Source organism: Lutra lutra, chromosome 2, assembly GCF_902655055.1.
Source record: "Lutra lutra chromosome 2, mLutLut1.2, whole genome shotgun sequence".
NCBI lineage: Eukaryota > Metazoa > Chordata > Mammalia > Carnivora > Mustelidae > Lutra > Lutra lutra.
In genome coordinates, this window is record NC_062279.1 from 19,445,751 (window position 1) to 19,457,505 (window position 11,755).

At 54.3% G+C, this 11,755-nt stretch overlaps 1 protein-coding gene across 4 annotated transcripts in view; it reads left to right on the top strand.

Annotated features, from left to right (window-relative positions):
- Positions 1-10,824, top strand: part of PRAG1 (PEAK1 related, kinase-activating pseudokinase 1) — a 46,827-nt gene extending 36,003 nt beyond the window's left edge. For all 4 annotated transcript variants that reach the window (XM_047715759.1, XM_047715767.1, XM_047715775.1 and 1 more), the window contains 2 exons: positions 2,648-3,405; positions 9,456-10,824. In XM_047715759.1, coding sequence (XP_047571715.1) covers positions 2,648-3,405; positions 9,456-10,649 — 1,952 coding nt within the window. In that variant the 3' untranslated portion in view covers positions 10,650-10,824. The remainder of the gene's footprint in view (positions 1-2,647; positions 3,406-9,455) is intronic.
- Positions 10,825-11,755: the final 931 nt, after the last annotated feature.

Consider the following 11,755-nt stretch of genomic DNA (forward strand, 5'->3'; position numbering starts at 1 on the left):
CAGACACATCCCGGCCAGCAGGACTGGGGACCAGAAGGAGTCCTCTCCATAGGCAGGCTGTCCCTGTCCCTGGAGACACTGATTCAAGCATTGACCAGAGACTCTGATCAGATGCTCCCTGCCTGCCCACATCCCCCTACCCCTGCGTCTGTTGATAACAAATGGAGAATCTGACACTTAGACCCATTCTGCTGTCCAGAAAGCAGAAAAGGCAGGAGATGGGCCTGCTTTTCTCCTGGCTGCCCTTCTGCTCATCACCTGGGAACCTGATGGCTAAGGCTTAGTGTCCTTTGAGAGCCACATATGTAAGGGGCCTTGCTCTTCCATTCTTCAGCCCAGGAGCTAGCGAGGGATCCTCCCCCGGCTCTCTCGGCCTCTGCTAGAGGAAGGAAGTGAGTGGACCGCCCTGGCCTTCTGCTGCCCCCACTGCTGGCTGCACCCTTGAGAGGAGAAATGTTCCTTCCTGGAGAGTGTGGGGTAGGGGACACACAGAACCAAGGGATTCAGAACCTGCTGAGATCAACTGCACTCAGGGTCTCCAGTCCTCTGGCTGCCCGGCTCTCGCTTGCCCCGCTTCTGGCTGTGGGGGGAGGTACATGGGTGTGTAGAATTGACTGGCCTGACCGTGAGCCACTGCTGCTTGGTTTATCACCAACCTGGCCTCCTGCAAGGGTATAAATCAGTCGCGCAGCCTTGCTGGCCGGGGGCCCCACCTGTCATTAGCAACGCAGGGTGAGATGGGAAGGAAAACTGACTGTGATCTTGATTAAGCCACTGAGCAGCATGGGTGCTTGCCTTGTGCGGACGCGGGAGCATGAGAAGCACTGTGCTGTCCCTGGGGTCTGGGAGAAGAGACGGCAGAGCCAGGGAAGGTGCTGGCGTGGAGCCTGATGGCCTCACTGTGCTGTGTGGGCTTCTCTCCCCATGAACCTGTTGGTTCCTGGCTCCTGTGTTCATCAAGCTGCCTGCATCTACCTTACCCTGAGGTGAGCTTTGCATCTGGGGTTGTCCCAGACAGGAAGCCCCCACTGCTGGCTCCCTGACTGCGCTGTCATTGGCGAAGCCACGGCATCAGTGTCAGTGCCTGCGCTGCCCAGGGGCAGGGGAGCCCTAAGGATGTGTGTGTGCCCCTTGCTCCCGAGAGGGACCCTCTTCCCTATGGAGTGTCCTGATAAGGAGACCCCATGTTGATCGGAAGGGCCTCGCGCCTGTGCGTGTCCCTCGGGGCCCCTTCTGTCCCCACTTTGGTTGGAGAAAGCAGAGGGGGACTCAGCATGGGCAGAGAAAGTTGTTGACACTGAGGGAGCAGCCCTGGAAAGATTGTGCACGTCGACGCAGAGCTCCTAGTTTGCTTCCTTGGGGATCTTTCCCTGTGCACCGGGGCCCATGTGTTTGTCACAGCTCTTGCGAACTGGTCATGCTGCTGAGGTGGGGAGAGGTGCAGAGGGACACCGCATGCCCTGCCCTTAAGATGACATGGCTTGGGGAACTCCAGCAGGGGCGCATGTCCCTGTGCTGTGTCCTTGAATGTAAGACCCGTATTGCTCCCACATTTTAACCTTTGGGATCCTGGGAGGCATTTTACAACCTGTGAATACAGTGAGTGCTTCTGTTACTGCCCTCAAAGCTGCTATCGGAAGAGTGGGGACATCCTCCAGTCGGTTCTGAGAGTGAAGGAAATGAGGACTATTTCAGTTTGCCCCTTTCCGTGCCCAGTGGCAATGCCTTTTTTCCTGCGTATTTTTACCTGAACTCTTGTTTCATTGGAAAAACTCCATTGTCTACGCTGATATGAAGAGTGAAGTCCAGTTTTCGTCCTGTCTAGACTGGCCCTCCAGCTCCCCGTCTGTGATGCTTCTGAACATTCCCATGCTCTGGGGGTGGGCGAGGGGGCTGAGGCCGTGATGGAGTCCCCCACCCTGCCCCCCATCAGGGTCAGCATTCTGTGTGCCCCACTCTGGGAACTGGGGGTCTAGGAAAGACTCGCTTTCCCTTGAGATCTGTTTCGTCATTTATAAAGTTACGTACCTCCACCTTCTAAGATATTTCTGGGTCCACTCTGCCCCCCGAGGCACCAGGGTGTTTGTCAAAACTCGTAGAAGTACACACCAAAAGGGAGAATTTTGCTGTAGGTAAATTTACCCTCTATTAACCCGACTTTTTAAAAAAATCCATTCAAAGCAAGCATTAAGGTTTGCTGTTGTCATTATTGCTTGCAAAATGTTGGAAACAACCTAAGTGTCCATTATGAGGGGATCGGTTAGCTAAATTATGATACTTACATAGGATGATATATTATGGGTCACTGTTAAAAAGAATTAGGGTAGATCTGTACATCTGGTGTGAAATACCTTCTTTGAGTAAATGTGTGCTGTGCATTTGTTTGGGTCATTTGGCAGATCTCCGGAAGGATCCCTGATAATTGCCAGCAGTGGTTTCCTCTGATGAGGGAGCCTGGGTGCTAAGGGACGGGTGAGGAGGAAGACTTCACTGCACTGTATACCTTTCTTGCATTGTGAATTTTGTTCATTGTGCATTTGTTGTCTCTAAGAAATAGATACAAATAAAATAAATTGCTTTGACTGCAGGGCCCCCTAACTGAGTGTCATTGGCCTCTAGCCTGATTGTTGCTGTTTCTCTGTTTCAGGCCCTTCGTCTGAGCCAGCGCACTCACCCACCAGCAGTGGGAAGAAGCTCTTTGCTCCTGTTCCCTTCCCTTCAGGCTCCACGGAGGATGTGTCCCCCAGCGGCCCCCTCCAGCCCCCGCCTCTCCCCCAGAAGAAGTTAGTGAGCCGGGCCGCCTCTTCCCCTGATGGCTTCTTCTGGACCCAAGGGTCCCCCAAGCCAAGAACGGCAAGTCCCAAGCTGAACCTCAGCCACTCAGAAACCAATGTCTGTGCCCACGAAGATCCCCACTTCAGCTACTCCTCAAGTCCTGGGAGCCGCCATCATCCAATCTTCTCCTCTTCTGAGCCCCTGGAGAAAACATTCAGAAGCAACGGCCACTGGGTGCCAGCACCAGGGCTGGCAGGTAGCAAGAGCCGCTGTGGGAGCCCCAGCCTCCGGTGCAGAGGGGTCCTCTCGGCCTCCTCCTCCCAGCTGAGCGTGTCCAGCCAGGCATCTGCCAGCAGCGCGCAGCTCCACTTCCACAGCCTGCTGAGCAGCATCAGCAGCAAGGAGGGCACCTATGCCAAGCTTGGGGGGCTCTATGCCCAGTCCCTGGTCCGCCTTGCGGCCAAGTGCGAGGACCTCTTCATGGGCGGCCAGAAAAAGGAGCTGCACTTCAACGAGAATAACTGGTCGCTCTTCAAACTGACCTGTAACAGGCCCTGTTGTGACTCGGGGGATGCCATCTACTACTGTGCCACCTGCTCTGAGGACCCTGGCAGCACCTATGCTGTGAAAGTAGGTACCAACCCACCCCTCTCCTTCCATTCTGCACTGTAGCCATCTGGCCCCGGCTTCGACAGGGCTGCAGCTCGGGCGAGTCCTCTCAGTCCAGGCCGCCGGCGCAGGCTCACAGCCAGAGTTCTTGCTAACACTGAGTGCTCTCTGATTTCTCGCTCAACCCTGCCCGGGGCCCTGTGTGGGAAGACTTGTAGTGTGAACGTGGCATTCCTCCTCTGCGTTTGGGAGTGAGCCCATGTGGTCTAGTTGGATTAGGGAGACAAGTTGTCTTTTTAAGGCAGCAGAGAGTTCACTGCATTCACTTATTCATCAGATTTTTACGGAGGGCCAGTCGTGTGCCACGTGTTTTGTAAAGGTCTGAGTAGACAGAGGTGAACATAAGGTTCCTCTGGAGCTTGTAATTCAGGAAGGGAGACGGCCACTGAAGATACTGTTCTGCACGTGTTAGAGCTGGAGAGAGCCAGGCCTAAGCATCATCTTGAGCAATAAGAGTAATTGTATCGATTAAGCATTCGCTCAGCAACAAGTCTCTCGGGTGTATTCACTCCATGACCGCACAGTGTCCCAATGCAAATAGGCTTTACAGATGGGGGATGGGAGGCACAAAATGATTAAGTAATCTGCCCACAGCTAGCCAGCAGCTGAGATGGCTGCGAATGGTACTTTGTTTTGCCAGCAACACCTCTGCTACCATCCTGTCAGTTAGGAAAAAGGAAATTCCGAGAAGTTAAGAGACCAGCCCAAGGTAACACAGCTCTTGAATCTTTGCCACTGGATCAGGGCTGTTGCGAAGGAGAAAGAGAGCACAAGCAGGGGGAGCAGCAAGGAAAGGGAGAGGGAGAAGCAGGCTCCCCGCTGAGCAGAAAGCCCGATGTGGGACTCGATCCCAGAAGTTCAACCCGAACCGAAGGCAGACGCTTCACTGACTGAGCCACCCAGGTGGACCATGGTTTTTATATTTCTTTCTTTCTTTTTTTAAAAAAGATTTTATTTATTTCTTTAGCAGAGATCACAAGCAGACAGAGAGGCAGGCAGAGAGAGAGAAGGGGAAGCAGGCTCCCCGCTGAGCAGAGACCCCCCCCCCCCGCCAATGCGGGGCTCGATCCCAGGACCCTGAGATCATGACCTGAGCCGAAGGCAGAGGCTTAACCCACTGAGTCACCCAGGAGCCCCGGTTTTTATATTTCTGAGAGCTTGTCGCGTGCGCTGGGATATCTAGGCCCTCCTACAGTAATGCAGTTAGCCCCGTTCTCCGAAGGACAATGCATAACACCCAGCTTTCCCAGAGGAGGTGAAAAGCAAGCCTTCCTCCTTATTTCATTAGAGATGTAAACCATAAGGAGACAGGAGATAGCCCCCGCCCTCTAAGGAAGGCAGTCCCCGGGGGTCTGATCTGACTTTGCCAGAGACTCGCCACTCAAGGACTACCTCTGTCACGTACCAGAAGGAAATCCGGAGACCAGCTTCAAATATTCAGAGTCTTAGGGAACAACGGCATCAATTTGCAAGCATGCCAGGCTGGGTAATTGTGGGGTGGGGGCTTTTGGAACGTCCTTTCCCTTATGCAGCTGTTGCACTTCATTAACGCCACAGTCTAGACGGAACTCAGTCATCTGGACGCTGCGGGCCGGAGCGGGCCCCCTCCCGTGCCGCTGCCTCCCCGTCTGCAGCTCACTTCGTCTGTGGCTGGGAAGCAGGAGCCTGGTGCCGAGTCCCCATGAGCCAACACAGGCTCACACCTGCTCCCACGAGACGCCGGGCCCCCTGTTTATGGGCTCAGCGCCCTGCAGCAGCAAGGAGATTAAAGCCAGCTCTCGGAGCCCCGCTCCGGGAATATGCGGTAGGGGAAAAAGAAAAAAAAAAATCATCAGCTGTGTGCGAGTTTCTGGAGCTGCTTTCTTCCTCAGTCAGCTCCAACTCCGGTTCGGTAATTAGGGACCTGTGTTAAGCCAGCTGGGCCTTCTTTATTTAACAAACGGGACTTCGCCCAGATTTTTAACCACGAATGAGGCTGTGGTTCTGAAGTTAAAAGCGAGACTTGGCTCAGCAGAACGTTTGAAATTGGAGCTGAACCAAAGGTTTGTGTGGTCTTGCACCAAAACCCAAGCATAAACTCCCTGAAGATGAGGTGGAGGGGGCGGAGGGTGGAGAGAAAGCCTCTCTGCCCCCGCGCCCCTTCCTCTACCCACCCCCACCATGCAGTGCTGTGAAAACCATCTCAGGGGGCGCCCATCCAGGCCCCCCCACCTTTGCACTGTGCTGACTCGCCGATGTGCGCAGCGAGGAAGCCAAGGGTCCTAGCAGAGGACTAGCTCGCTGATTTTGAAATGCATCCAGCCCGGTTGCCATTTACTCTGCTCCTTCATTTACATGTCTGTGCAAGCTGTCCGCGTGTTTGCTGGGCCCCGGCCTTTGATAGCCTTGAGAAAAGGGCTCCTTGGAAACAGTTCCCAGGCCCTCGCCAGCTGCACCCTCCAGGTTTGTACAGTCACCCCCCAGCCAGCTCTGGGTTGCCTCACCACGCAGCTCCAGCCAGACCTGCAGAGCAATCACCATGGCAACCCTTTCCAGTGAGTGCTGACCGAGGGCCAGGCACTGTGCTGGGAGCCACACCTGCCTTGTGTCATGGACCGCTCACGGTGGCCCCGGGGAGAAGGGACCTATCACGGCCCTGACTACAGAGGAGAAACTGGACTGAGACACACCAGGTCGGTCCTCATTACTTGTGGATTCTGTATTTTTGAATCCACTATAATTTATTTGTAACCCCAAACCCTTTTCTGTGGTTGCTGCACACGCAGAGTAGGGGGAGATTTGAGTGACCCAATGGACGAATTCCCAGCCCGGGTGTGACAAGGCAAGGCCCTGGCTTCCTGTCTCAGTGCTCACCTGTTAACTAGGGGTCCTTGCTGTGGTCTCTCGATGGCCTCGTTCCTCCCATGTCTGTGTTTTGGGTTGATGATTTCACGGTTGAAAATGACCAAGCTAGGCACTGTAGTCCTGTCTGGGGTTCCCGGGTGCCAGAGGGCTGTGGTGTGGGCCCTGGGAAAGTGTTAGATAAGCTTCGTTTAAGAATGAGTTAGGTGCTGTTTGCCGTGAGTTCTTGGTTAGCGAATCTGCACTACCAGCTGCTAAAGAGTCTTGAAACAGAAACACCCACAAAATGAGGTTCCGTACTGGCGAGTTGGCAAAAATCCCGTGACCGGACGCTTGTCAGAACTTTGCCTTCTGTTTCGCTTCAGAGCACTGGGTCAGTGTTCGCTCATATGGTGTTTGTGGCTACTTGAATCACTGCCAGTGTTTGCAGAGCTCGGAGGTGAGCCCAGGTTTTTCTCACTCCTGCCACCGGAACACTTCTCACTTGTACAGTCTTGGGCAAATCATTTAACCCCTCAGAGCCTCTGTTTCCTCTTCCGAAGCAGCATCTGCCTCCTCTTTCCTCTTCCGAAGCAGCATCTGCCTCCTCTTTCCTCTTCAGGTTGTCTGAGATGTAATGAGACACTGTGTGAGAAATGCTTGGCGGGCACAGGGCCTCACACATGCGAGCATGAGGCTGCTGTCTGGTGGCCGAGAAGCTCTCACAGGAGAGTGACCTCGATAGGTCCGTGCACTATAGTTGGGATCAAGATGTGATACCACTTTTTGAGAACTGTAAATTCCCTTTCGTTTTTTTTTTTTTTTTTTTTTTTTTGGAAGAGTTTTAAAAATGTATTTATTTGAGAGGAAGAGAGAGAGAAAACAAGCAGTGGGGAGGGGTAGAGGGAGAGGGACAAGGGGCTTGATCCTGGGACCCCGGTATCATGACCTGAGCCGACGGCAGATGTTCCACCAACTAAGCCACCCAGGTGCCCCCCTCCCTTCCCTTAAAAATATTTCAGAAGACTTCCATTTAAAAAACCAAATACAGTTGGGTGGGCTAAAATGAAGAGTCTGCAACAGGGCCCCTCAGATATGTGTTCCAGAATCATTTCTGTTCGTGTAACAGGGAGCAATGTCTGGGAGAAAAACATGCGCCATTTGATTTCCGTTTTACTTCTGTGAGAGAGAGAGAGGACTACATGAGGGTGTCCCCTCCCTTCTTCCCCTCTCCCCATTACCGTTTTTAAGTTTCCTCAGAGGCTGGACTCTGTTACGCTGAGAAGGTGTGTACAGCCGCAGTCCAAGTAAGTCTCTGGGAGAGGATGCTTGCAGCAGGACTCCTGAAGATGTCCCTCCCCCTTTAGCAGGTGGCGCTTCACAGACACTCCTGTGATCCCTCGTGTGCGGCAACACAGCAGCCCAAGGGGTTATCCTGGGTCGTCTGCAGGACGATAAGTTACAGGTAGAGGCGAGGGGCCTCTCTCTGTGAGCCTGCACACCGATCGTCACCTTGCCATAAAGCGTGGCTGAGGCTGCAGTGTATCCTTTGGAGAGAGGGGACCGCAGACCATCTTCTGCCCCTTTCGTGTCATTACAGGGACATTGAGGCCTGCCGGAGGGCCATGATGTCTGGCTCGAGACCCTCCGGTTGTGGCAGCCAGAGGAGAATGAGCGTTGCTCGAGATGCTCGGGTGGCTGGTGCTGTCATTAGTATTGGACGATGTTTGATAGGCAGGGGAGAGATGCTCATGGGGTTCCCCAGAGGAGCTCGAGATCATCTGCTTGTTTATTCCTACCTTCAGTTTCTAGGGTGCCTTGGGCACTTTGGCATCCTTAACCCTGGAGAGCTTTCTATTTTCTTTGGGCTCTGGGACTCAGCCTCAGAGGCTATAGCGTGCGGCTTCCGTATAGCAGTGCCAATAAAATCGGCTGGCCCCGCAGGCCGTGGCAGCTCGCAGGCCTGGCATATTTACCTGGCTAGAGAAACCAGGGCAGCCTGAGGGACCTGGGCCACATCCTCGAGGGGCCTGCTTCTGTCTCTGAGATTCCCTAAGAAAGGAGCACCGCCGTGGTCAGACATACTCGCTGTCAGGTAGCTGCCGTCGGGTGCGAGGGATGGGGAGTCAGGCTGACAGCCTCGCATGGTTTTGTCTGGCTTCCTGAGAACTTGTCCAGGCCACACCGTGAGCAGACAGATGTCTTCCTACTGAGGAACCCCTCTCCTGCTGGGTTGTATATGAATTTCATGTTTAACTTTTTTTTCAAAAGATTTATTTAGTTTAGAGAGAGGATGAGCAAGCAGGGGAAGAGGTGGGTGCGGGGGAGGGTGGGCAGAGGGGAGAGGAAGCATTGCAAGCAGACTCCCTGTTGAGCACAGAGCCCAACTTGGGGCTAGATCTCAGGACACTGAGATCACATCCTGAGCTGAAATTAAGAGTCACCCACTTAACGGATTGAGCCACCCAGGCGCCCCTATGTTTAACTTCTAAAGAGATTGCCAAACTGTGTTCCAAAGTGATGGCACCATTTTTCACTTCACCAGCAATGCATGAGGGCTCCCATTTCTCTACATCCTTACAGACACTTGTTACTGTCTGTCATTCTTATTATAGACGTTCTAGCGGGCGTCAGCTAGAAGCTCACTGTGGTTTTGATTTGCATCTCCCTAATGAATACTGATACTGAGCATCCTCTGAATGCCTGTGGCTATTTGTATATGTGTTTGGTAAAATGCCTATTAATATCTTTTGCTCCCTTTTGATTAGGTAGCTTATCAACTAATTGTTTAGGTAGCTTATCAACTAATTGTTGAGTTGTCAGAGTTTTTTGTTCAGTTTTACCAAGGAAATCATTTATCAGCTGTATATTTTGTAAGTGTTTTCTCCAGCCTGTGACTTATTCTTTTCTTTTCCTTAATGGTATCTCTAGAAGCACAAAAGAAGAATTTTGATCATTATCTACTTTTTTTCTTTTGTGGACCATGCTTTTGGTGTGGTATTTGACAACTCTTTGCCCAGCCCAGAGTCCCAAAGATCCCTGTGTTTTCTTTGAAAATGCGCATTTTGAGCTCATACGCCTAAGTCATCGTGGTCCATTGCATGTACAGAGTAAGGGTTTCAGTCCCAACACCATTTGTTGAACAGGATGATGGAGTCCCCTCCTGACCTGACTTTGCCTTTTCCCTGCAGATCTGCAAAACCCCTGAGCCCAAGACAGCCTCCTACTGCAGCCCTTCTGTGCCCCTGCATTTCAACATCCAGCAGGACTGTGGCCACTTTGTCGCCTCGGTGCCCTCCAGCATGCTTACCAGTCCGGACGCACTCAAGGACCCTCTGCCTGCACCGCCCTCACATCCCCCTGCCCAGGAGCAGGACTGCGTGGTGGTCATCACCCCAGAGGTGCCCCACCAGACTGCCTCTGACTTTGTGCGGGATTCAGCCACCAGCCATCAGTCGGAACCCGAGGCTTACGAGCGGCGCGTGTGCTTCCTGCTTCTGCAGCTCTGCAACGGGCTGGAGCATCTGAAGGAGCACGGCATCATCCACCGGGACCTGTGCCTAGAGAACCTGCTGCTGGTGCATTGCTCCCCGCAGGCCTCCCCTGGCCCCGCCACAGCCACCCACACGCCCCCTGTCTCAGTGGCCACCTCCAGTGCCCCCGCCCCCGCCGCAACCCCTTCCCCTGCTGCCTCTCCCTCCCCTTGCCCGGCTGCCGCTCCCCCCATCGGTGGCACTCCCAGCCTCTCTGCGGCCCCCGCCTGCCAGGACGGGCCCCGGGAGAAGTGCCTGCCCCGGCTCATCATCAGCAACTTCCTGAAGGCCAAGCAGAAGCCAGGTGGCAGTGCCAACCTGCAGCAGAAAAAGAGCCAGGCCCGGCTGGCGCCTGAGATCGTGTCTGCCTCCCAGTACCGCAAGTTCGACGAGTTCCAGACCGGCATCCTCATTTATGAGCTGCTGCACCAGCCCAACCCCTTCGAGGTGCGCGCGCAGCTGCGCGAGCAGGACTACCGGCAGGAAGACCTGCCCCCGCTGCCCGCCCTGTCCCTCTACTCGCCAGGCCTGCAGCAGCTCGCGCACCTGCTGCTGGAGGCCGACCCCATCAAGCGCATCCGCATCGGCGAGGCCAAGCGGGTGCTGCAGTGCCTGCTGTGGGGGCCGCGGCGGGAACTGGTGGAGCCGCCAGGCGCGTCGGAGGAGCTGCTGTGCGCCACGCTGCACAACTGGATCGACATGAAGCGCGCGCTGATGATGATGAAGTTTGCCGAGAGGGCGGTGGACCGCAGGCGCGGCGTGGAGCTGGAAGACTGGCTGTGCTGCCAGTATCTGGCGTCTGCCGAGCCGGGGGCCCTCCTACAGTCGCTAAAGCTCCTGCAGCTTCTGTGAGCGCAGCCCCCGGCCCCGCCCTTGGGCTGCCCGCTTCCCTGACCCCAGACCCCCCACCCCCCAACGCCCCACCTTGCCTTGGACACACCTGCCTGCCCCCGGGAAATGGTACCGACGACTGTCAGACTTGGATGTAATATATATATATATAAAATATCTAAATCCAAAAGACGGCGGCTGTCATTCATTGCCCACCTGGCCTCTCCATTTCCCCCGTTTCTTCTTACAATTATGTCCTCTTCTGGCTCAGCACCAGGGCCTGGGGACGGTTCTGCCAACACAGAAGAGCCTGTACTCTGGCTCCACAGCCTCATCATGGGATCGCTTCACTCTCTGATCAAATGGCTATTTTAAAAAAATAACAAAAAACATTTTTTTAAAAATGGGGAATGGAGTCATTAGCAAAGCTCTTTTATTGCCAAGTGCACCGGTGCGTTAATATCTTGGTGGGTTACATTGCATCTAAGCCTCTGAGCAGTGGCTTCAAGACCACTTGAGGTGTCCATATCTCACACTTCTACTGAGATACAGAGGCAGGCCACTCCGCTGTGGCAGGCCACATGCCCCCAGGCATGTGGGCACCACTTCACCTTCCCTGCTCCCCTCCTCACCCAGCAGTCTCTTGGAAAGAATCCGGACTCAACTGTGAGCCCAGCAGAGGTCCAGAACTCAACCCCACTGCTCCAGATCCGTTTCCAGTGTGCTAAAGGGGTTGCCCTTTGTATCGGTCAGAGCCCTGGCTGAATTGGAATCCACCCCAGATGGTTCAAGTGAAGAAACTCTAACGGGGCCACTTAGAGAGGCATGGGTTAAGAGCAAAAAGGAAAAGATGAGGCAGAAGCAGGGGCTGAGGTGGGAGAACTAGCTATTCACCCTCCCTTTCCGACCTGTCATCCCCAGGTCAAGCCCAAGGGGGGCTCAGGGATGGAGTTGGTGGGAATGGCCTCCGCCAGGGAGGGAACGGGGAAGGCTGGGCTGGGGGACACGGGGCAGGCAGCATGCCACCTCTTCCCTCGACTGTGATAGAGAACAGAGGTGCCAGAATAAACAGAGGTGTCCCTGCTCCCAGACCAGTAGTCTCCCTGCTGTCCTAAGCTCAATTCAGT